Source organism: Sturnira hondurensis, unplaced genomic scaffold (genome assembly GCF_014824575.4).
Source record: "Sturnira hondurensis isolate 20B ecotype Veracruz unplaced genomic scaffold, ASM1482457v3 Scaffold0019006, whole genome shotgun sequence".
In the NCBI taxonomy this organism is placed as follows: Eukaryota; Metazoa; Chordata; class Mammalia; order Chiroptera; family Phyllostomidae; genus Sturnira; species Sturnira hondurensis.
In genome coordinates, this window is record NW_028091637.1 from 13,689,058 (window position 1) to 13,715,154 (window position 26,097).

General features: G+C 47.6%; 1 protein-coding gene across 1 annotated transcript; it reads left to right on the forward strand.

Annotated features, from left to right (window-relative positions):
- Positions 1-396: 396 nt before the first annotated feature.
- Positions 397-26,013, forward strand: DLEC1 (DLEC1 cilia and flagella associated protein). Its single transcript, XM_037070766.1, has 12 exons — positions 397-874; positions 2,074-2,224; positions 6,084-6,194; positions 7,544-7,743; positions 7,897-8,117; positions 9,475-9,553; positions 18,948-19,035; positions 19,700-19,873; positions 20,554-20,690; positions 21,938-22,030; positions 25,015-25,105; positions 25,782-26,013. Exons 1-12 carry the CDS (start codon positions 482-484, stop codon positions 25,946-25,948), a joined length of 1,905 nt encoding a protein of 634 aa, XP_036926661.1. The 5' UTR covers positions 397-481; the 3' UTR covers positions 25,949-26,013.
- The last annotated feature ends 84 nt before the right edge of the window (positions 26,014-26,097 follow it).

A 26,097-nucleotide genomic window follows, 5' to 3' on the forward strand; every position in this document is an offset into this window, starting at 1 on the left:
GGAAGGGAAGGAGAAAGAGTAGGAGAGAAACATCGATGTGTGGTTGCCTCTCATGTGTCCCCTACTGGGGACCTGGCCTGCAACCCAGGGATGTGCCCTGACTGGGAATCGAACCAGCGACCCTTTGCTTCACAGGCCCGTGCTCATTCCACTGAGCTACACCAGCCAGGGCTATACAATAAATATTATATGAGTAAATGATTGCTTAATTAATTAGAAAACGGACTGATGAAGGTAGGCGATTAGGTTCCAGGTCTTGTAATCAGACTGTCCTGACTATGCCAGTCAACAGTGTCTCCATCGAGCCCCCCTAACCCTTTCTCCACTGAATTCACATGAATACAGGTTATGCTCAGGATGCGCCCGTTTACGATGATCACGATGACGACGACGCTATGGAAGGGCGGGGGAGGAAACAAAGCGGAAAAGGCAGGGCCAGAAACGGAAGTGCAGCGGAGAGTGAGCAGCATTTTTAGTTGCCATGGAGACCGGGCGAACCATGGACCGCGGTTCAGCTCAGTCTGAGTCCTACGGGTTTGCCGAGGCAGTGTGGACGCCATCCTCACCTCCGGCCCGAACCCGCAGTCCCAGCCAGTCTGCGCGGCTGTCCTCCCTCGCCTACCCTGAGACTTTCCACTACGGCTTGAGGAGTTGGTCCCGCCGCTTCTCGCCGCTTGCGCCTCTCCCGGAGCCGCAACTGTTGCGTCTGCGCCCCACCTCGCTGCGCACCCAAGACATCTCGTACTTGCTCACTGGCGTCTTCCGAAATTTGTACACGGCCGAGGTGATCGGCGAAGACGTGAGCACAAGTTTGATCAAGGCCCGCGGCAGCGAGAATGCGCTCCACGAGGAGTTCGTGGACCAGCTGCAGCAGGTAACGGGCCCGGCGCCCTCGCGCTTCCTACCAGTGCTCACCCGGGGGCGCGGGGCCGTCGCGTCCGCGGACAGTGCGGGAGACCCGGGGCGCGCCCTCACGAGGGCTGTCTCCTGCTGCTCGACCAGTGTCAGCACCTGCTGGGTGGCAGGCGCTGTTCCAGGCACGGGAGTTGCAACTGCGAAAGAGCTGAGTCCCTGCCACCGTGTATTCGGCATTCTAGTGGAAGGATGCTCGGAACACACACTTATACAAAAATACATACCACAACACATAATGCCTGTATCTGTAACACCTATCTTTATTTCTCTGCGAACTTATACACATTACAAACAGGCATATCTAGGAGATACTGCGAGTTTGGTTCCAGATCACCAAAATAAAGCGAATGGTGCTCTTTTTACTGGTAAAAGGTCTTGCCTTTAATTGATTAACACACAAGCACAAAAACCTGTGAAGCGCAGTAAAGTGCACTAAAACGAGGTATGCCTGTATTGTATATATAAATAAAACGACTGGGGCAGATAGCGGACTAGTGGTTCCTTGGAGATAAAGCTAAAAGTCATACCCCACCCCCTCGCCTTGGGGACCCCTGCCTTTCCATGGCAAACCACAATCTTAACCCAGGCACTCATCCCTAGATTGTAGGAGGCGTGCCCAGGCTGTGGAAAAGCAACTTTGCTTCCTCGCCTCTTCGCAGAGGAGAGCAGCTGACGAGTTCTCTCTGCCAGCTCTGCCTGCAGGCGGCGCTGCTGGGGCCCCCTTAACGGAGGAAGCGCTTTCAAGCTGCTGAGATAAACTCAGAAGGGCCGGCAGCTGGAGTCTGTGTGCTCACTCCACTCCCTGCAGCCCAGTAACAAGTGCTTTTTTTGCAGAGGGATCAGCCTGGCACAGCCCTTTGTCTACTGCATCGGTGTGCTCACTTGTATGTGGTACTTCACAGTTTGGGTCACAGCTCTCTTTACTATGAAATCAGGCGACCGGGTTTCCAGCTGAGATCTTTTCCTGTCTTTTCCTATGAAAAACCTTTGAGATGTTTTCCTCTGTCAATCTCAGTTTTCACGTATGCCAGATTAAATCCGATGGTCTCTATAGTTCTGTGACTGTTCTAGGCTTCACAGGAAGCCCTGATGCTGGGGTGAGGTTGAGTAAAGCTACGTGATCTCGTACTTCTGTGCCTTTGGTCACCCACCTGCCAGATTCGGGAGCTCTATAAGCAGCGGTTGGATGAGTTTGAAATGTTGGAGAGACATATCATTCAGGCCTGTGCACGGGCCTCTGCAGAGAAGGAGCGAGCCATGCACCAGGCCAACGTTTACGACCTTGAGCCCATCATCAAGATGCCTCCAGGTGTGTATAAAGAACTCCCCTATGCCTTTCACCCTGATTCCCCAGCTGTGAGTATGCTACCGTATTTGCTCCATTGCGCACTCTCTAGTCTTTATCTGAGCAGGTTGCAGACGTGATGTTTCATTACCACGAAACGCTCCTGGGTGCATGTCTCCAAAACAGGGACACTATCCTATACAACCAGCCCACCTCCCTCCCAGCTGAGAAATCAGCACTGGTGCAACCTTAACCTCCAGCTCACAGGTTCCTTGCACATTTCCCCCACTGGCCGACAGTGGCTCACTCTCCCCTCTGGTCCCCTATCCTGTCTAGGGAGTCCCGTTGCATATAATTGTCATGTCTCTCTTTTTAGACTTTTCATTTGGAACAATGCTTGGATCTTTTCCTGTCTTTCATGTTTTAACAGTTTGGTGTCTTTGTTTTTGTTTTTTACCATCTTAACCATTCTTAAGTGTACAGTTCGGTAGTTGGTGTTAAATACATTTTAATGTATAACCATCACCACCATTCACCTCCATAATGCTTTTCATCTAGTACAGCTGAAACTTTATATCCATTAAACAGTAACCCCACGCCCCCACCACAGCCCCTGGTGACTACCACTTTCCTTTCGGTGTCTGGGACATTGAGCGCCTCAGATTAGCGGAGTCATACCGTATTTGTCTTTTTTGAAACTGGCTTATTTCACTTAGCGTAATGTCCTTGAGGTTCATCCCTGTTGTAGTAGGTGTGAGTGTTGAGTCGTATGAGTTCTTTGTAAATTTTGAATATGAACCCCTTACAAGATGCATTACTGGCAGATGCCTCCTTGCAGTCAGTGGGTCATCTTTTTGCATTGCTGATGGTTTCCGTGCCGAACCTTTTTAGTTTGATGTGGTCCCATATGTTTATTTTTTCTTTGGTTTTCCTTGTCTAAGGAGATGTGTCAGAAAAAATATAGCTAAGGACTGTCAGAGATTTTACTGCCTGTATATTCTTCTAAGAGTTTCATGGTTTTAAGTTTAATCCATTTTGAGTTTATTCTTGTATAAGGTGTGAGACGGTGGTCTAGTTTTCTTTTTCGCACATAACTGTCCGATTTTCCAAACACCATTCATTAAATAGATCGTCTTTACTCCATTGTATATTCTTGTCTCCTTTGTCATATATTGATTGACCATAGAAACATGAGTTTATTTCTGGGCTCTGCATTCTTCCATTGACTTATGTCTATTTTATGCCAGTACCATGCTGTTTTAATTACTAAAATTGTAGTATGCTTTGATGTCAGGTAGCATGATACTTCCAATTTTGTTCTTTGTCAAGGTTGGTTTGGCTATGAGGGGCCTTTTGTGGTTCCGTATAAATTTTTGGATTATTTGTTTTAGTTCTGTGAAAAACGCCTTTGGGATTTTGATAGGAATTGCACTGAATCTATAGTTTGCTTTAGGTAGTCTAGACATTTTAATGATGTTCTTCCTATTCATGAGCACAGTATATGCTTCCATTTATTTATATCTTCAGTTTGTTTCTTCAGTGTCTTATACTTTTCAAAATATGAGTCTTTTACATCGTTGGTTAAATTTATTCCTAGGTATTTTTTATGCAGTTGTAAATGGGATTGCCTTCTTAGTTTCCCTTTCTGATAGTCCGTTTTTGGTGTATAAAAATGTGACTGGTTTCTGAATATTTACTTTGTATCCTGCCACTTTCCTGAATTCGTTTGTCGGTTCTAGTAATTTTTTGGTGAAATTTTTAGGGTTCTCTGTATATAGCATCATGTCATCTGTAAATAAGGACAGTTTTACCTCCTACTTTCCCTTCCTTTGCCTTTTATGTCTTCTTCATGTCCAACTGCCGTGGCTAGGACTTCTGCTGCTATGTTGAATAAGAGGGGTGAGAGCAGAAATTCCTGTCTTATTCCTGATCTTAAGGGAAACACTTTTAGTATTTTTTAGTTTAAATATGATGTTAGCTATGGGTTTGTCATTCATGGCCTTTATTATGTGGAGGTGTGTTCCCTCTATTCCCACTTTGCCAGGAGTTTTCATCATAAGTGGGTGCTGGTTTTTTGTCAAATGCTTTTTGTGAATCTATTGATGTGATCATGTTTTCATCCTTCATTTTGTTTACGTGGTGTATCATATCAATTGATTTGTGGATATCATACCAACCTTGAATCCCACAGAGTTTGCTGGCTTTGTTTCTGGTTTTTTGTTGTTGTTGTTGGTGGTGGTGGTGGTGTTTTGCTTTGTTTTGTTTAATTATTGTAGGCTGTAGGTGCTGAGGGTCAGCCTAAGGTGTAAACTTAAGGCTTCCTCAGGTCTTTCCTGAGTCTTTCCTTGGGCATGTGTGGTCATACTTCAGTTTCCTCCAAATATTCAGTTGTTTTTGAATGTCATAGTATGTAATACCTGGCTCCCATAAATGGAAAAACAGAGAGATGAAGGAATGAAATAAAGGTGCCAGCCCTTTAAATTCCCTGGCAGTCACCTCAGCTGGAGGGGGAGGCTGGCTACAGTGACGGGAGGTGTGCCAACAAGCCGCCACCTCTTTGTCTGTGCCTCTGTGATCACAAGCTATAATCAGCAACCAGAGCACAGATCCCTGGTTTTTGGAGGAGGACAGGGCCCTCTTTGTCCACCCAGGTTCCCACAGACTGTATGCAGGTTGCCCCAGAAGCGTGTGCACAGAAGCCTGCTCCGGGGCTGGAGATGAGGGACGGCCAAGTACTACTATGCTACGAACTGTTGTTGACCGTGATTTACTGTCCACATCTTTGCCTGGAAGTTACAGCCTTCAATAGACTCCAGAGTTCCAGACTGGTTCCATCGGGCTGACTCCACCAGCACGATCGATCGTTGTCTAGGTGGAGAGACAGATTTCTGGTGCTTCGACCCCACATCTTCCCACAGTCCCCTCTCTTGACCCTTCTTCACAGGCCTTTCATTGTGCAGGGTGGTTCTAATGCTTCGTCACGACCAGCCTCGGACTCATTGCTGGCAGCAACACCACGTGGATTATGCTGTGCTGTCCTCACGGTGGCCCCTCAGGAGGCACAGGGCGTGTTAACCTTGGCCGGGTGAACCAAAAAACAGCAGAAGCACTGAAAGGCATAAAAATCAACAAGTTCAGAAATAGTTTTGAGCCTTGACAGAAAAAGAGAAAAAGAGTCTTGATAGGTGTATCACATCAAATGGAGAGAGTACTTTGAAGGTGACCAAAGTTTAAATATGCAAGAATAAATACACAATTTTTATAAATAAATTTTATTTGGGGGGAATGTGTCCCTCTCCTCTGATGGGAAAAACATGTATTCTTCACTTGTCTCACCTATACCCTTGTTTTTAGGAACCTCCAAAAGGAGAGGCCATTTAAAAATCACCATGTTGGTTAATGGTGCAGGCAACAAAGTTTGAAAACTTTCCAACCTTCCGTTCACCATCACGGTGATGGCAGAGGCACAGGAGGGGAGAAGCTCGTCTGTGCAAGCACATTGCAAACCTCTGCCCACATCTCGTTAGCCAAAACTCATCGAGCACATGGCCAACGTCTATAGTGGCAGGAGTCACAAAGCAAAGGATGTGGGTATGGAGACGGGTGAAGAATCGTGGCCCACTTATTCAATCTGCCATACTTCTCTCGATGCTGTTTTGTTACAGACCTTTCAATGAGTAACAGTGTTTTAGTTCAAATAATACCACAACACAGCCTTGCCCCACAGCTGTCCTCTTTTAAGTGGCAGATTAGTTTCTGGAGTCTCACAATGACCACCGGGTTCTGAGAAAGAACTTTCTTTGTTAGGGTGGTTTAGGCTCAGAGGATGAGGAAAGTGTGGGTGTAGCTTCTTCAGCCTTTGTCCTCGTTCCCTCCTCTGTAGAGAAGACTATCTTCAGGTGGTGTGTGGACAACGAGTTGCTACAAAAGCATCATTTGATCTGCCCGGACGACTACTACAAAGACACCGTGCCGTTTTGCTCTGCACCCGAAGGTAGTGCTGGACTCTCTCGGAGCCTCTGACATCAGCCCAGGGAAGCTCCTTAGTAGCAGGATCACCTTTGCCGCCATTTCTTTTTTCATAGCCCACCCCCACCCCTTTTCTTTCATGTTGACAGTGACCCTTGGGAGGCTCAAAGCTGAGCTTGCCACTTCCCCACTAGCTCCCTGACACCTGCCAGACCAAAGTCCCAAGTCCTCATTGTGGAACATGATGCTCCAAGAGACATGAAAGTGTTTAGAACTGCATTTGAATGAACTGTAATACAAAACCAAATACAAAAATCAAATGTAGTTCAGTGAAGACATGGATAAGCAAGGGGCAAGTTCCTGATGGAGTCAGAGCATGGTCTTAGGGGTTTTCCCATACCTCATACAGGACTGGAACAACTTTTCACCCTTTGAGTATGGAGAGAAGACAGGGTAGTGAGGCAGAGAAGGGGGTGTGTGTGTGAGAGAGAGAGAGAATGAGAATGAGAGAGATCTGGCTAGTTTCCTGTGATATAGGAGGCAGAATCTTCTCAGAATGAGTCGAGGGGGTAGGTAACTGGCCTTAAGCAGGGAGGCAGGTCTTTGGAAGAGTCCTTGTGGATTCTGTGGTCAACATCAAGACGGCTTCCTGGAGCCAGGCTCAGAAAAAGACCCCCCCCCCCCCCGCAGCCCTGGTCCGTGAGACTCTGCTGACCTCTGGGCTGTGGTAGCCAAGAAGGGTCGGGGTAGGAGGGTTGGGACCCAGAGAGCTGAGTGTGTGGATGTGGGAAGATTCCCCTGACAGCCCGAGCTGCCTAGAAGAATAAGGCCAGAAAGAGGTAGCAGAAGCACGTGTCGTGGAATACTAAGCCACTCAGTATTTGAAAGTTAGTTGAAAACGCACTGTGTTATGCAGTTGGAGAAGGGTGGCATTGACGTGTGTTGAGGATTTATCAGGCATTGAGCTAAGGAACGTGTGGTGGTGCCAGTTTCGTTGTGTTCTTGCCAAGCTGTGAGTGTTCTCGTTGAACCTTCTGGGGATGATCTTAAAGGTATAAAAAGCTAATACAACTTTGGTTCCTGTGTGAGCTTTTTAAAAGCAAAGCATGTTCACATATGGACGTGTGGGTGTGGATCACAGTGGTCCACTCGTGTCCTTTGACCGTAGTTGACAACAGATTTTAACAGCCAAGTCCTAAGTCTCGAGTAGATAAAATAAAGTCCAGGAGTCATTTATATGCTGAAGAGCAAGTATATCTAGCAGTACAGGTGAAAGTTTAGGACAAGATACCAGGTGGTTTTATTTAGTCCCCTAAGAAATGTCAACCTCCTCCCCTTGGTATGGCCACTCAGTGGGTTTCCTTGGTGCCACAGGCAACCTTGCCCCTGGTTATTTAAAACTGACATTCAGTTGTGAGAAGCGTTCCATCGCCAAGAAAGCGCTGACGGAGAAGCTTGAAGCTTCATGCAGGAAGACACGCAGGAGGTCTGAGGACGAGTCGGACCACACTGTGGACAGCCTGACATGGGACTCATCTCTGAAGGCCAAACTCAGAACCAAAGAAACTGCCAAGGTTTGTGTTGAGGCCTGGGCACAGCCATGTGGGGGCAGGGCAGTGGGGACAGAGGGATGGTGAGGGGAAGGAGTTCCAGGGGACGTAGGAAGTTGTGATAAATCCACAGCCTCTCTGCCTGGCATTGACTCTATACATTTTTGTGTTTCAAAGAAAGCAAGTCCACCAAAAAATAAGAACTGGATGAACCATTTACGCGTGCCACAGAGACAATTGGAGCGACTTCTCCTTGCCAGAATGGAGAGTCGGAACCACTTCCTAAGAAACCCTCGGTTTTTCCCTCCTAACACTTCACTGGGAGGCAGATCGCTTATCTTCCCTCCCCGGAAGGCCGCGACCGCAGGAGAACTCCCGAGAGGAGAGCCGGGACAGAGGTGCGTCTTTCCCTGACTCGCATTCTCAGAAAATCTAACCCTTCAGAGCAGCGACGTTCAACCCATAGGCCGCAAGAATTTTTAAAATGTGCAGTACCTGACAATGTAGTCAGGGCCACTGACCTCTTTCCTTTAGAGTGTCAAATAAAAAAAAATGAGAACAGCCAACATAACAATAGCTGTCTGGTAGGAATGAATCAGAAGTATACTTATTTTTTTGTTAGATTGTCAAAAAATAGATTTTTTGGTGTGCTGCAGAATGTTAGTAATTAGTTTATGTGTGCCACAAAGTGGAAAAGGTTGAAAATCACTGCTTTAGAGTAAAACCCAGAAGGTCCTGGATCTGGTCTGGCTTATGAAGGATCCTAGGTTTTTGTAGAGGGACAGGGTGGCATTATCAGCGCGGAGCAGGGTGTCAAAGCTACCCACGGACATGGCCTTGGGACACCCCCAGAGTCCTGGGTTTGTGCTTTCCTGGACTGCCACAGTCTTGAGGAATAGGGTCACGCCTCCACAGTCTGAGTCGAGTGGAGGAATCTCTGTGAGTGATGTGTTCCTCCTACAGGGTCCGTATGTCTCAATAAACATGTTTTAAATTTGATTAATTGCAGATAATTTGTCTTAAGTTGTGATTTTTCTTTAAGAAAGGCTTTCTTTAGCTGTATTTCAATCATTGGTCCAAAGAAAGGTATGAGTTGCTTCATGGGTTCATAATTTTAATGGGCTTAAAACTATTAACTTTTCTTTATCAGACAAGTAATATCTTTTTATTAAGAAAAATTAGAAAAGACTACTATTTCAAAGAAAAGCTGGCTGGTGTGGCTTATTTGGCTGGAGCGTCCTCCTGTAAGTGAAAGGTTGTGGGTTCTATTCCCGGTCAGGCACGTGCCTAGGTGACGAGTTCAATCCCTGGTCCTGGCGCTTATGGTCCCTGGTGGGCACGCATACAAGAGGCAAGCAGCGATGCTTCTCGCTGGCATGGCCGTTTCTCTCTCTCTTCCACCTCTCTCCAAAAAAGCAATGAAAAAAATGTCCTTTGGTGAGGATTAGAGAGAGAGAGAGAGAAGGAAAAGCAGCACCTCTATGAAAAGGCAGTTAACATTTTGGAGTTTAGGCATCCAGAGTGTTTCCTGTGCACAGTGGAAATGAAACTTGTACCTGCCTCTATTTCTACAAAGATTCAATAATGCTGCAGACTTATTTTGTAATCTGCTGTAACAACAACAAAACCCAGCAAATGACGCGTGTTGTGAGGATCTGTGAGGGCTTGGGTGTGTCATTTTATGCAACTGAGTCCCTGGGCGGAGTTTCGTCACGTGGACGAAGCAAACAGCCTCTCCCTCTTTGCCGTCCGCAGATGTATGGACACCCCAGTGTTCCTCGCCAAGCCGCCCATCGCATTTTTCACCGATTATGAAATTGGATCAGCTTATAAGGTAGAAATCCTACTTCTTGATATACCCTATTCAATCCGCTTCCCGTTTTTTAAGAAAGCCTTTATAACAGAACTCTAAAACCATGTACAAGACTAAGAAGAGACTGTAATGGACCCTGTGTGCCCACCACCCAGCTGCAACAGATCACTCTAGTCGGCAAATGTGGTTTTGTCTGTTACCCCACAGTTTCCTTGTGTTTGTGTGTGTGTGTGTGTGTGTGTGTGTGGTACACATGTGTACATTGGCATGTTTTAAGGAAAAGCCTAGACATCATGCCATTCTTTAGTTAATACTTAGTATCTCTCCCTGGCTGGTGTGGCTTTGTGGGTTGGGCTTCATCCCACAAACTGAAAGGTTGCTGGTTCGATTCCCAGTCAGGGCACATGTCTGGGTTGCAGGCCATGTCCCAGGTTGGGGCAATGCGAGAGGCAGATGATGGATGTTTCTCTCCCTCTCTTTCTCCCTCTCTTCCTCCCTCAAAAAAGAAATAAATGAAACCTTTAAAAAAATACTTCAGTTTCTATAACGGCTAAGAACTTTTAGAGAAATAACCATTGTCACACCCAACAACATTAATGATGATTCCTTAATGTCAACTCACAACCATTCATGTCTGATTTTCCTCTATTTTTTTAAGTCAATTTACAGTTGGTTACTTTGAATCAGAATTCAAATATTACACTTGGTTAAAATAGCTCTTATTTCTCCTTTGGTTGATAATTCCTCCTACACCCCCTTCTTTTGAAAAATGCCTTTTATATCCTTGTTAAAAAACTGCAATTTCTTACATCTTGGATTAAGTGAATTGCAATATTGTAGTGACATTAAACATGTGTCTTTAGCCTCTATGTTCTTCCATAAACTCTATATTTTCCATAAACTTTAGGTGTAGAGGTTTGATTAAGTTCATGTTCAATTTTTTTTTCTTTTAAGCAAGGACATATAATGGGGTAAAGACAGTCTATTCAATAAATGGTATTAGAAAATTGGATAGATACATATACAGAAAGATGAAACTAAACCCCTTACACCATATATAAGAATAAACTTAAAATGAATTGAAGGCTTAAATGTAATGCTGGAAAGCATAAAACTCCTAAAAAAAATAAAGGCAGTAGGGGATAAATAGTAATGGAGAAAATACAATAAATAAATAAAATTTGTAAAAAGACAGTAAAGGCAGTAAGCTCTCTGACATTTCTCTTAGCAATACTTTTTCTGTCGCCTCTCCTGGGGAATGTGGGACAAAAATAACAAACAAATGGGACTCCCTCAAACTACACAGGTTTTGCACAGCAAAGAAAACCTCAATGACATGAAAAGACGACCCACTGAATGGGAGAACATATTCGCCAATGGTACATCTGATAAGGGGTTAATATCCAAAATTTATAAAGAGCTCATACAACTCAACACCCAAATCCAAACAATTCAATTAAAATAGGGGCAGAGGACCTGAAAAGACACTTCTCTAAAGAGGACATACCGAGGGCCAATAGATATATGAAAATACGCTCAGTGTCACTAATCAGAGAAATACAAATTAAAACCATGATGAGATACCATGTCATACCTGTCAGAAAGGCTATCATCAATACATCAACAAACAAGTGTTAATGAGGTTGTGGAGATCAATTAAATTCCCTTGGGGATGGGGAGAGGGCCCTGTGAAAGGGTCACACGCAGGCCTTGAAGGTGGCAGCTGCGGGCGCCTGTGGGTGAGGGGAACAGGCTGCAGGGAGCAGCCCTCCCTCTGTCTGTGTCTCCGTGTCCCCGCCATCCCTCTCAGTTTGCTTACTTGTCGCTTATCTGGAAAGTCACCCTGACCTTTCCTGACAGGATTTCACGGCCCTCCTGCTGCCTCTTTCTGTACCATTGGCTCTTTTGGGGCACAATTTTATATTTATCTCTCCCACTAGATTGTAAGTAAGCCCAACAAGGGCAAGCAGTATTTCTAGTTCTATGTTATCATTTCACCATCGGTGCTTGGCACATAGTAGGCTCTCAGTGAGTAAGTTCGAACTGAAGTCATGGGCAATTGAATATGGGTCTGCCTCTCAGTCTTGCCTACCCCTGCTAAGTAAGGTAAATTGACAGAAAATGAAAGGTGCCCTGTTTTACTTTTTAAAGTAAATGTGTGTGTGCCTGTATGTGTGTGGTTGTTCATGGGGTTTTGATAAGGTGTGAATAACAGCTGGTAAATGTATTGGTAAGGCATTCCTTACAGGGGTGTCCAACCTTTGAGCCACCTGCAGCCCAGGATGGCTATGAATTTGGCCCAACCCAAAATCGTAAATTTACTTAAACCATTGTGATATGTTTTGTGTGTGATTACGTGTCACAATGTATTTAATGTGTGGCCCAAGACAACTCTTCTTCCAGTGTGGCCCAGAGACACCAAAAGGGTGGACACCCCTTCTAGGAGGTTGCTGAACATGCAAAATGGTTACCTATATAGGAAAGTGTATGTCAAATAATGTTAAAATTAAACAAAGTACAACATCACGTCATGACTGCGTAAAATCCGAGTGCACGTGGCTGGAAGAAGCCACACATGGGCACAGAAAATCACTTTTTTTCTTCTTTTCTTTTTTTCATAAACTTCTGCTGGTACTGAAAAAAACCACCCTTTTAAATTTAAAAAATATATGAATCAGAATTAGGTTTTTCACTGTTGCAAAAGCAAGTTACAAATAAGGAGGGGGAGAATTCCAGAATGAACTGTTTGATGGCAGACCGTGGTTGGAAATATAAATACAGACTCAGACAGGGATGGAGGGAGGACCTGTCACAGGACACAGAGCCCCCGGTGGTCTCACAGACCAAAGAACACAATAAATCTCCATGCCTCCACACTGATGCCAGGAAATATCTGAAAAAAGAAATAAATGGGAGAGAACAGACAACTCTTTGTTATGGAAGAATTCCAGTTACAATGTAGAAAGAGTGAGAGAAATAAACCACCATTCAATATCACACTAATATAATCTGCAGGCAGGACATGCTGATAGAAGCTAAAATTAGTAGGTAAAAGTATAAGCAGAAACAGATAATGGTATCATTTCTCCCCAAAGAGTTAATAATTCCAAAGGAAAACTCGCAGTGCAGTGGAGAATCCTGGCAGACGTCCTTTGACCCAGTGATTAAGTTTAACATCAACACTAATAAGGCACCGGTTTCATATACCCGATATGACGCACCGAGAGGGGCACATGGCCTTTGTGGAATTCTTACAAATAGTGCACAACCACAAGCCAATCGTGAGTACACATCACATGTTAGGAAACAAGGAGAGCTGAGGAGCCGGCACAGATTGGAGGAGAGTGAGAAGACCTGGCAACCAAATGCAACTTTGGGTCCTGGGTCAGATCCAAGAACAGAAAAAGGATGTTGGTGGGCAAACTGGAGAAGTGCACGTGGATTCTGTGGGTTAGTCGGTACATTGCACCAGGCTTAATTTCTCAGTGTTGATCATTGTTCTGTCGTTATGTTGGACGTTAACATAGAGGGAAGCTGGGCGAAGAGGACGTGGGAACTCTGGATTATTTTTGCAGCTCTGGTCCATGTTGTCTCAAAATAAAGCATTAGGAATATACAATGCTGGGGAGACTTCCAGTTATGGCGACATTGCAACTAGATAACCTGACAAACGGGAATCGATAGGCAATGGAAATTCCAGAACTGAAATTATGTACCCAACAGAAGGGCTTCACAGCAGATTAGACGTAGATGAAGGGAAGGCTTGCAGATAGGTCAGTAGAAATGATCCAGACTACAGCGTGAAGAAAGAAAAAGAGCAAAAATCCGGAAGATAGCATTAAAGAAATGTGGGACGCAGTATGCAGGTCCATTGCATGACTGCAGCCCCAGAAACAGAGGGGAGAGAATGGGACAGAAGCAATGTTGAAAGTAGTAGTAGATGAGAGCGATCCAAAAGTAACAAGGACATCAAGCCACAGGGTAAAGCACTGCCAACCCCAGTGATGCAGACACTGGCCCGCAGTGTCCCCGTCATTATGGATGAAGTTAGACGTTCACACGGACTACCAAGTCCAGTGGAGGAAAAGGGACAGCATGGCTTCTCTCTCAAGGGGAGCAAAAGCCACAGCCCTCGCCATGACAGGCCTTTATTGGGATTCTACACACATTACGTGATGGTCCTCATGCACAGGTTCGCTTAGGTGGTTGCCTTTTACAGCAAACAAAGGAGATGATGCCGCTAATCACATCACAGAAGAGGGATATTTGCAAAGGTAAAGGCAAAAAGGGTTGAACTGGTTACACTGGTCCTGGGAAGGTTTAACATGGATTTTAGGAAGTTATTTCGCAGTAAAGGTTCACCACTGGGAACTGGGCCCATGCCACACGGAATGGCCTCCTACACCCCAGGGAGAACAGAGCAACACCATAGCTACCTAGGCACGTTATAGTAAAGTTGTTCTCTAAATCAAAGGAAAGGGAAAAACCAACAACAAAGCTTGAATCGTCTAGAGAAAAAAGACCCACCCCATCTTCTACCAAATGATAGAACCTAGAAAATATTGGAACGGAAGCTTTAAAGTGCTGAAGAAATAACTTTCAACCCAGAATGCTAAACCTAGAGAAAAGATGCTGCAAAAACGAAGGTAAAATGAAGACATTCTCAGATACAATGTAATAGATCATCACCAGACAATAGTAATTAATCATCACCAAAGGAATTCTTCAGAAGAAAAGGATGCCACATGGAAGTGGAGAAATGCGAGAAGGAATGAAAAGCAGCAGTGAGGGTGAAGTTGTAGAGACATGTAAATTAACATGGCAAATTACCATAATAATAGTGCAGTTATTATGATATAATGTTATTTACAATATATGTAGAATTGAAAGCATGACAACTGTACCTGGAAGTGAGAGGGGTAGGAAATTTAAAATGTTCTGAAGTCCTTGGATTATCTTGTGTGTATAAATGCTAATTTATATGAAAACTTTAATAACTCAAGGACACTTATTTTAATTTCTGGGCTAATCATGGTTCAAATAGTGAAATAATATAAAAGTAACAAGCTAACAGAGGGGGAAGTGGAATTTTTAAGAAATATTTGATTAACAGAAGGTAAGAAAGAGAAAAGGTAAGAGAGAAAAAGGAACATGACTGGTAGTACAAATGGAAAATAAAGATAGTAGATTTAAACTTAAATGTGTTAGTAATGATGTGAAATGTACATGGATACGTGCTCCAGTTAAACAAGGAGGGATCATCAGGACTGGGTAGAAAAACAGAAACTAAACACTGCTTATATGAGATAACTTTAAAAGTAAGGATATAATGAGATTGGAAATGTAAGGATGGACAAAGATATATCAGACAAAGCTTAACCAAAACAAACTGATGTGGCCCTTCCACTCTCGGAGAAAGTAGACTTTAAGGCGGGAAGGAAGCGAAGGAAGGAAGGAAGGAAGGGTGTTTTATAGTGATCAAAGCTTTTTAAAAAGCCATCTAAAAGATACAACTATTTAAAATCTGTATATGCTAATGACTTAACCTCAAAATGTATAAGCAGTATTTTACAAGACCAGAAGAAAAACATATAATAACAAACATGTAGGAGGTTTTAACATCCTTCTCAAAAACTTCAAAAGCAGATAACAAAAATATCAGTAAGGCTATGGAAGAATTGAGCCATATAATTAACAAACTGCTAATTGAGTACATAACTCTGTACTGTTCCAAGCAATTGCAATACACATTTTCTTAGAAAGTGTGTGTGAAACATTTACCAGAATTGTCTAGTGTTGGCTCATAAAGCAATTATCAACAAATTTCAAAGGACTGAAAGCATCTAGAATTAGAATGCAGTGGACCGAATATAGAGACCAGTAACAAAAATTTAGAAATTAAGCAATTCATTACTAAACCCATCAGTCAAAGAAGTCATAATGGGACTGGGGAAATACAAAATAATGATCATTTGAAATGACACATCAAAGCTTGTGGGATCCAGCCAAAGCCATGCCTAGAGGAAAATGTATAGACTTACATTCACTAATTATTAGAGAAGAAATAGTCTGAAAATCAGTTATCTGGGTATACATCTCAACGATTAGCAAAGAGTAGCAAATTAAATCCAGGGAAACTGGAAAGAAGGACATAATTATAACAATAAATTTTAATGATAAAGAAAAGAAATGTAGGATCAGCAAAGACAAAAATTAGTCTTTAAAAATTAATAAAATTAATAAATCTCTGACAAAACTGATTAAAAAGTAAAGAAAGTATACCAATTGTAATTTTTTAATCCTCACCTGAGGACACTATTTCATTGCTTTCAGAGAGAGGGGAAGGGAGAATGAGAGAGAAATACTGATGTGAGAGAGAAGCATTGATCTGTTACCTCCTGCACATGTTCAGACTGGGAATCATAGGTGCCAGGAACAGGGATTGAACCTGAAACCCAGTTATGTGCCCTGACCAGGAATCGAACCTGCAACCCTTCAGTTATGGGATGATGTTCCAATCAACTGAGCCACACCGACCAGAGCTGTACCAATTATTACTCTCGGGAAAAGAAAACATTACACATCCGACCGACGTTAGAAAGATGACAAGAGGTTTATGAGCAACTTTATGCCTAGAAATTTGAAGATGTAGACAAAATAGACAACTTTCCAGGAAAAACAATTTACAGAATAGATAGAAGAAGAAATAACACATCTGAACATTTCCCTAGGATGGTGCTGAATCTGTAATTTCAAACTCTGTCACAACGCTTTCAAATTAAACTGTGCCTACGGCCGCACAGCTGTGCAAATACACGGACCAGCCCTGGGCCACACAGTGTAAGTGGGCAAACTGTGTGGTATGTGCAGCCCATCTCTGCAGCACTGTCTGAAGCAAGAACGGCAACAAAAACAAACAGAAAACTTCTGGCAAGCGAGACTTGGGGCCCTGATGACTTTCTCCGGGCGGGGGGGCAGGGCGGGGGGTTCTGACAGACGAGGAAGACATGCAGCCATCTCTTACAGGCTCCTCCAGAGAACAGAAAGGAAGGTAACACAATCAAACTGGTTTTATGAGACAAGCATAATCTTGATACCAAAACCCGAAAAGAGTTATTTTAAGAAAAGCCAACCTTAGGCACGAACAGAACAGAATTTCTCAGCAAAACATTAGCAAACTGAGTTCAGTTGTATAAAAAGTGTTACACGTCTCAGCTGAACCGGTTTGATCTAGCAGTGCAAATTAAACATTTGTAAAGCAATTGTTCTAATTCCCCACATTAACACAATAAAGGACAGAAGTCAGTGAGTTATCAATAGATGCAGACAAAATTCAACACCCATTTTTGCTTTTTAAAGAAGTCTTGCCAAGCTAGGAATAGAATAAAGCTCTCATAAGCTAATAAAAGGTATCTGCAAAAATAAAGCTATTCAAATAAAGCTGATGTTTGGACCAGAAAGTCCAACTGAATCTACAAATGACTTATTGAAGTTAACAAGTTAATTTACTAAAAGCTAAACAATTGAAAACCACCGTTTTACCATACAGATTTCTGTGGGTCAGAAATCCAGGCAGGGCACTGTGGGAATGGCTTGTTCCACCACGTCGGAGGCTGTGGCTGAGGACAGCCCGTGCTTGGGGGTGACTGGATAGTTGGGGGCCGGAATTTCTGAGGCACTTTCACTGATAGAGTAGTCGATGCTGGTTGTCAGTGGGCAGCTGAGGGTGTGTCCCAGAGCACTGGGGTGACTTCTGCACGTGGCCTCAGCTTCCGCCCAGAATGGTGACCTTGGGATATCAGACTGCGTGGCAGCTGAAAGTGAGTGTCAGAGCCAAGTGAGGACCCTAGCAATGTGATGGAGGGAGCGTCAGTTTTTATGACCTAACCTCAGAGGTCATGTGGAAGTAGGCTATCTCTGCTTGTTAAAGGTTACAAGTGAGTCAGGTTGGCCCGGATTCCAGAGGAGGATGGGTACGCTTCGTCTCTCAAGGGGAGTGGTAGCCAAGGACTGGTGGACGTGTTTTAAAACTGCTGCAGGTGATTGGTGAACAGCAGGCAACCCACCCAGCTGGAAGAAACCTGAAGGCTCTAGGAGAGGCTGGCTTCTGGGGGCAACATCGATGAGACCCTGGTAGGTCTGGACATCAGAAGATAACACGAGCTCTGAAGTTGGAGATGTTTATACCATACATGTTATAGATGTTTATAACATGTTTATAACATATACCGTACAAAGAATTAGTATCCAGAATATATGAACCCTACAAATTAATAAGAAAAAGATTGAATATACAAATGGCAAACTTGTAAAAGGATATGAACCGACAACTCACACAAGAAGGAAACCAAATGGCAAATAAACGTATGAAAAGATGCTCATCATCACTAGTAGCAGAATGAAAATTAAAACCACAATAGGAGTCTCTCCACACGTGGTCTGCTTCACCGACAGATTAGTGCAATGCTGTGCTGCCCAAAATGGACTTCAATGTTCACTTCAGAATACATACCTATGAATAAAATTATGAAGATGCAGTTCAAATTTATGTGGCTGTCACCCAGTGGGGGGCGGGGGCTGGGATAGGGCTTTGTTCATATTTTTACCATTTTATTTCCTAAGCCAGATGATGGAACACAGCTCCTGGCGTGTTACAATGCGTGCGTTCTTTCCAGTGTAATACCTCACAAAACAGAAGCAAAGATGGGCACGTGTATTGGGCTCCTCATGTGAGACTCTGAGCTGGGGGCTGGTGAGGGTGGGCCGTGTGTGAGTTCCAGGCCTTGCCCTGAGGGGTCTCCCAACCTGAGTGAGGGTGAAGGGAAGGCAGCTTGATGGGGCTGGGTGGGTTGAATGAAGGAGAGAGGCCCAATCACAACCCCGGCATGGAGTGCCCATAAAGCCCCTCTGCCTGGGCCCATGGGAAGAAGTGGCCCAAAGGGACACATGGGGAAGAAGAGAGCAGGAAAGAGGCAGGGGGAGCAGAGCTTTGGAGCCAGGTGTCCTGGGCTCAAATCTCATGCCTGTTACCTATCAGTTGAGGGGTCTCGTTGGACTTCAGTTTCAAGAACTATCTCTAGGTAGCCCCCACCTTTCCTGGTTTGTGTGAGGCTGAGCAGGCACATGGCAGATGCCTTAGAAACGGTGTCTGTTACTTGAAACAGGGCAGGATAGGTCAGACTATTTCTGCCTCCTATTCACCTTGTTTTTTTGGGGTTTTTTTTTTTACAAATGTAGGGAGACTAGTACAATGAGTCCCCTTGTGCCCATCACTCGGCCCAACGGCTCCCAACATGTGGCCAGGCTTATTTCATTTATACTCCCACCCTCCCCGTATTGTTTGGTCAGTTCCAGACCGAGTGTCATCCATCTGTCTGAGTGGCCATGTCAGAGCGGTCATCTTTGCCTTTGACAGATGGTCATCGCCCTGCAGAACACCACCGCCACCAGCCGCTACCTGCGAGTCATCCCGCCCTCCACGCCCTATTTCTCTCTGGGATTGGGTGAGCTCAGCGTGGCCGTCATCATCTGGACTGCCTCAGAGTTGCTTGTCAGGCCTGCCGCCAGCTCCTGGCCCACCTGGCCCTCGGATGACCCCCCCACCCCGCCACCTGTGCCCCTGTGGCCCTCAGCAGTTCCTGGGGGCCCCACCCTCTGCTGGAGGCCTGTCTGCTATTCCCTCCAGTGAGGTCTCTGCATCTCACAGCTCCTCTCTCGGGCTGCCCTCCTCCAGGCTCTGGTTCTGCCATCCCTCACCCTTCACACTGTCACGTAAACCATTACAATGGCGTCCCATGTCACAGTGTTTTTCTCAAGAACAGCTTAACATGTCACCCCAGCTCAGGAATCTTAAATGGCTCTCTGTTGCCCACAAAATCAATTCTAAGCCATAGGGGCAGGCGCCACCTAACCATTTGGGTGGACTGTATCCCTCCCCCAACGCTGGTGTCTTTATCTGCAGACCCTGCCCTCGCAGCCTGCGCCCCCAGCACACCCTGGCGGCTCTGCCATTGGCGGGGCCTGGGCCCAGAGGCGTGGGCTCCCAGCCCCAGCCCCAGCTGTGGGGGGCCTGCTCGTGCCCCCTGGTTGACGTCTGTGGCGCTAGAGCCCAAGCCCTGGTGGCTGGCTGGTCCCCAGCTCCTCATTTGTCACTCTGGTCACACCTAGGAATGTTCCCGGGGAAAGGGGGAATGGTGGCCCCTGGAATGACCTGCCAGTACATTGTCCAGTTCCTCCCCGACTGCCTTGGGGATTTTGATGACTTCATTTTGGTGGAGACCCAGTCCTCCCACAGCCTCCTGATCCCGCTGCAGGCCCGGAGGCCGCCCCCGGTGCTCACGCGTGAGTGCACGCCCTGCCCTCCCGGGGATTCCCTTAGGGCTGGTGAGTCCCCGTAAGTGCCGCTGGCTTTCTGGGCCCTTTACGGCAGCACGCAGCTTGGCAGGGGCTTCTGGGTCCCCAGCAGGGACCTGCCAGCAGCATCTACACAGTCTTCCAGTATCAGGCCCCGATTGTCCCACCTGCTGGTGGAGGCTGACTGGGTGACCACAGCGGAGAGGAGGCCGGCAGCCCAGCTCACCCAGCTCGCACGTCACTGGCTCGTGGACACCCCTGTGTGGGCCTGTGTCACAGAGGCAGGGCAGGGGTGCCTGGAGCCTTCAGGGGGTGTTGCCTGTGTGGCTGCGGCAGGGCACTTTTTGGCAAAGCTGACTTTGGCTGGGCCCCCTCACTTACAAACCTCTTCAGCTGGGCACAGGCTGGAAGTAGGGACTGTGACCACAGCCTTCAGGGCCATGCCCAGAGGCCCTGCCTAAGACCCAGGTGCGCTGTGGGTGTCTTGTCCTGCTGCTCAGGTCAGGAGTTGGGAGCAGGGGACAGGGCATGTCCCCATTCTTCCTCTCCTATTGGGATGCTGGGTAGGGGCCCCTGCACAGAGCTCTGGCTGGATCTCGGGAGAACAGTGATAGCAGAGACCATTCACAGTGACGTGCGCTGCCTGTGCGTCTCTCCCATGTTTGCAGTGCCGCCGGTGTTGGACTGTGGTTACTGCCTCGTTGGGGGAATGAAGGTGAGCAGATTCCTCTGCAAAAACGTGGGCTTCAGTGTCGGCAAGTTCTGTGTCATGCCTAAGAAGAGCTGGCCGCCGCCAAGCTTCAGGGTGAGTGAGCCCCGATGGCTGCCTGGAGAAAGAGCAAACCCACCGAAGGAAATCGCCCCTGGTGGGGACTGGCCAGGGTGCACCTGGGGTTGGAAACACACCGAAAACAGACTTTTGTGACCTCTCTATCCAACTGCCGCATCCAAGTGAGTGTCGGTCTGGAAGGAGAGGGGCGCTGTAGCTCTGGTTTTGCCGCTAACACACGGGTGACCCTGGGCATGTTGTGCCACCTCCCTCATCCTTCGAGGCCAGGCTCACCGTCACCGTGTTTATTCACTCGGTCACTGTGGCAGCAGACGTTTGAGTCTGTCAGAGGCCACAGACGGGCAGCTCTTTGGCTGAATTCTGGGGGCACATTTAGTGGGCGCAGTGCTGAAAAACACTTTTTGAGCCCACATTTACAAATCTCTGGGAGATTTCTCACCAAAGTCTGCATTTCCAGTGTCTTTGGAAAACTCGGAAGATGTGTGGCCTGGGGCCAGGATTCACGGTGGCTCTGTGGGCTGGCGTGGGAAGTGGGACCTGTGTACCTTCTCTCCTGCTGCCCGGCTGCACCTGCCCCACAGCAGCCGGCACCCGTACCACTCAGCATCCTGCTCCCACTGAGGTGTCCCCGGTAGTAAGGCTAGTTCTCTGCGCCCCTGTCCCCAGAAAACAAGTGGCCGATCCATAGGACCCAGTGATTCAAGAGACACATCTCCCTCATTTCACTTGCCTGCCAGGCTCCAGTAGGCATGGGTTTGTGTCCCTGGCATGCTATGTGGCTTCCCGTGTGGGCACCTGGGCTGCAGCTGTGCCGACGAGATGGCAGCTGCCCTCGGGACTCAGGAGCATATAGACACAGGCGGAGCAGGGATGGAGGCGGGCACCTGCCAAGTAGAGTGCTGTAGGAGGGAGAAGACGGAGGGCTGGGAACTGACCTCCTGCGGGAGGCCTTCTCTGCTGCCTCCCGCTTTGTGTCTGAAACACTGGCCCACGAAACCTTGTACCTCCCATCCGTAGTCAGCTCTTTACGGATGTTCTGCAGCTTCCCCCAACCTTCAGAACCTCATCTCTGTGCCTAGTGAAAGTTGAGTCGATGCTTACTGAGCGAATGAGCCTCAGTGTCTTCATTCACAGGGGACGGGATTGTTCTTAAGATCCTTCACATTGCAAAACTGACATTGGGAGGAGACGCGTGTGTAGTCTGAGCACTGAGTTTGACAGTTCCTTCCACACTGTTGTGTAATCCGCTGCTTCTCTTTGAGGCTATTGCAACCACTGGCTTCGCTGAGCAGCCTCCCTTCGGGATCATGCCATCGGTGTTTGAGCTGGCTCCGGGGCAGGCCGTACTGGTGGAGGTAGGTAACTAGGTATGGGCACACGTCTCCTCCTCCTCAGGGACTCGGCTCTTTCCTCAACTGCTTGCTTGACTTCACTGCTCTGCGTTCTCATGACCCACCTGTCCTCTTCCGTCCCAGGTCCCGGCCTTAGACGTTTCTCTGTAGGCACACGTCCTTGTGTTGTGCGGTGACGTCATTCGACTGTCCTACCGCCTCTCTCGCAAAGCAAGTGCAGAAAGCCCTGGCATTTCCACGGTGATTCCTGAGCGTTGCCTGTCCACACAGGCAGCCTGGGAGTCATTCGCCAGCACCTAAGCTGCTTGTGGGATCTTCCCTTGGTTCTTCAGTCTCTCTGGGACACCCCTCCCCTGCCCCAGGCTCTCTTTCCTGTTTAATCCTCAATTACAGAGTCGTGTGTCCTCCCCACCCTCTACCCCAGCCACCAGGCTCACCTCCCTCAGGCCTTCCTGACCCCACTGATTGCTGGCTTCTCCGTTCTGACCCGCCCCTCTCAGTGGGCCCCGGAAGAGCCTCTGAGAAGTGGTAATGTCTTCCTGGCCCCGTCACCCTCCTTAGCTCCCCGGGAGTCTGATTCTGTGCTGCTATGCAGCTGTCTGTGGGGTCACCCCCACATGTGGCTTCCCACCGAAGTCCAGGGGTAAAAGCCACCTGGTTTCTGGGGCAGGGGTTGCCGGCACCATGTCCTTGGGCAGTGAGAGCTGAGAGCTGTAGGTTCTTGGACTCAGCTGCCCTTCGCAACCCCATGAGAAACCTGTGAACACGCCGAGTCTGGCCCCCCCAACCCCGGGGTTCTCAGTTCCTTGGTCTGGGGTGTGGCCCGGGCACTGGACTTTTAAAGGTCTCCAGGTGGTTGTGGTGGGCAGTGGAGTTTGAGGACCACTGGCCTGAGCTGCTTTGCCCTGGTGCGGGGGAGGCTTCCTTTGTCAGCTGCCTTCCAGGTTCACGTGGCGGATGGAGTCTTGTTCTGGAGCCAGGGCAGTGCCGGCTTGTTCCTGCCTGTGCCGACCTGAGTCCCCCGTGTGAAACTGGCTCTTGGGGTTGGGACAGGACCAATTCAAGGGCATAGTAGGGCTTCGTCAGTCCTGTCTATGGCTGACGGGCAGGTTGGGTCCTCATTGGCGTAGCCCAGGCCTTGTCAGAGCCTTGTTGTGGTTTCGAGGAATTGGGACCGCTCCCCTCTGACCAGGCCAGGATGTGCCCCCCGTCCCATCTTCCTGTGATCCCCAAGAAAAGCAGGGGGCAGCAGGAGTCTGGGGGGGTCAGTGAGGGAGTCGGGGAGGGGAGGTTTTCCCCCTGGTGCATTCCTTATGTATTTTGTTTACTGGTTGTTTGGGGTTTTTTAATCTTAAAATTCATTCATATTTCCAAAGAAGAAGTAAATTCACGTTGAAAAAAATCAAAGGTGTAAATAGATAAAGAGTGAAATGCGCCCTATCACCCCATTTCCGCAGCCACCCGGAGGCCGCAACTGTACCAGGCTTCTGGGTGCCCTTCCAGAGACACGTGACGCCTCCCTAAGCAGATGCACGTGTGTGTTCCTTCCTGTTTCTGTTTTCCCACGCACAGATAGCTGCCCCTTCCAGCCTCTGTTCTGTACCGTGTGTTTGCTACTTAACGGTGCAGCTCGGAATCAGTCTCAGGGTTTTTACAGCTGCATAGTATCCCACTGTGCGAATGAACCATCATTTAGTTCACCTGTTCCCTGCTGGCGGCCATGAAGGGTTTTTTTCTGACCTCTGGCTATTTTTGCCAATGACCTTTACATAACATCAGTCTATTCAAGTATGAATCTGTCTGCAGGATACGGTGCTTGAAGTGGAAGTGGGGGCTCGGGGTCTCTGCTCCCAACTGTGACATGTGTTCCCAGTCAATGCGCCCACCCCCCACCCTGTGTGGGTCGCAGCAGTTGTTATACTTCCAACGATAGCACGTGGAGCCTGGCTGGTGTAGCTCAGTGAGCTGAGCACGGGCTGCAAACTGAAGGGTCGCTGGTTCGGTTCCCAGTCAGGGCACATGCCTGGGTTGTAGGTCAGGTCCCTAGTGGGGGCCACTTGAGAGGCGACCACACATGGATGTTTCTCTCCCTCTCTTTGAAAAAATAAAAAACAAAACCAGCAGGTGGAGCTGCCTGCTTCCTTGCACTCTTGCCAGTACAAAGTGCTGTCTCACTTCTTTTTAACTGTCATCTTGGACATTTTTGAACACACACAAGAATGGAAGAGGGGTTTTTTTTAGCTAATTTAAATTATTTTTTAGGCCCTGTACATTTCTAACAGAAAAATAAAGGAAGATAATAGAGACAGAAAGGTTGACGGTTCCATACCCAAGGGGACAGCAGCGAAGCAATAATCCCGCAAATTTCAACCTGGTTGTCAACAGGACGCTGGTGCCCGGGATCTGTTTTCAGCCTAAAACATTTTTTCACCCGAGTCTCCAAGGCACACTGCAGTCTGAATTGTCGTGTTCATCCCGGTGATTACGTTAATGCTGCAAGAACAGAAGAGTTTAACGATCCCGCCTCAGCCTCTACGTGCTCTCTGCCAGCCCGACTGCCGCTACACGCCCCCATCTCTTCCACCCCATCCCCCTCCACCCCTCTAGACTTTTTAAAGAAAATCAAAACATCGTATCATTGCATTTCTGAGCGCTTTCTGCAGACTCTCTGCCACTATAAGGAGTGGGAACCTGTTCTTCTGGGTGGCGTCCACATCCATTTCTTTTGTTGTTTTTGTTGTGAGTGAGGTTTAACATGCTGTCTGTCATTTGTGTGTTGGTCTCTGTGAGCTTTCTCTCCGTATCCTCTCGACATACTCCCGGCACTTCTTTGGGGTGGGGAAGCAGCTGAGCCCCCAGGCCTTAGATGGAAGGAGGGGAGCGAAAAGTGGAGCGCAAAGACAGGGTGCGTGTCTGAGCAGGGAGCCTGGAAGCGGGGTGGGGGAAGCCCCTGAATGGGCGGTAACAGGGCAGTCTTCTGCCCCCAGGTCTTGTTTCTCCCGACCAGCCTGGGAGAGGTGGAGCAGACCTTCATCATCACGTGTGACAACTGTCAGATAAAGGAGCTGGTGACCTCAGGTGGGCTTGCGTGCGCACCCAGGGGTGGGGCGGCGTGGGTCACTGGGCTCCACCGGCTGCTGCCCTAGCACTGCCATCACGGTGCACCTTGAGGGGAGGCTGCAGCCTCCGTGCGCCGGGGTCTAGTGTGGGCCTCTCACTCTGGTCTTGGAGACCCAGGCCAGTCCCAAGGAGCCTTTTCGTGAGAGATAGATGGAAACCTTTCACATTTTACTTTGAAACTCACCTTGGTCTCCTTTTGGGGAAATGCCAGCGACTCTCACATAAGCAACCAGATGCACCTCTAGGTTTCTGTAGAGTTAGAGGGGCTGCCTCCTGAATGTCTTCAAGATTGTTCCTTGTTCCTTCCTTCCTTCCTTCTTCCTCCCTTCCATCTTTCTGTCTTTCCTTCCTTCCTTCCTTCTACCTTCGCTTGCTTCCCTCCCTCCATCCACCCATCCGGTTTCAGCAAGCACTGGTGAGCACCCACTATGAGCTGGGTTATCAGAATCACCTCCTTTGGGGTGAAGCTGTGGGAACAAGGACCTCTGTGTTACCGAGCCCCAGTTCTCCTCTTGTGTACAATTCCAGGGGTCTGAGCAAGTTGTATGCGATGGTAGCGTGATGTCTGCAATAGCCTTTGGCCAGAGAGCCCTGATTTCATCCCCAGTGAAACCTCATCACCCTCTTTTATCAGGAGTTGGGCAGCTGGTTGCTTTGGAGTTGATCCATATTTCTGGCGAGAAGAGTCAGCCAGAGCCTGGGGAGCTCACAGACTTAACGGCCCAGTACTTCATCCGCTTCGCGCCTGAAAACCTTCAGTCCACGGCGAGAAGACAGCTGATTGTTAGAAACGCTACGTGAGCCGCCCCCTACCCCGCAGCCCCCCACACACGGCCCTTCTCCTTCCTCACCAGGCCGAGTCCCCAGGAAGGCAGCGGGCTCCTTCCAAGGGCCGGGGAGGAGCCCAGGCACAGGACGGAAGGATCCAGATTCGCACTGTCCACCACAGT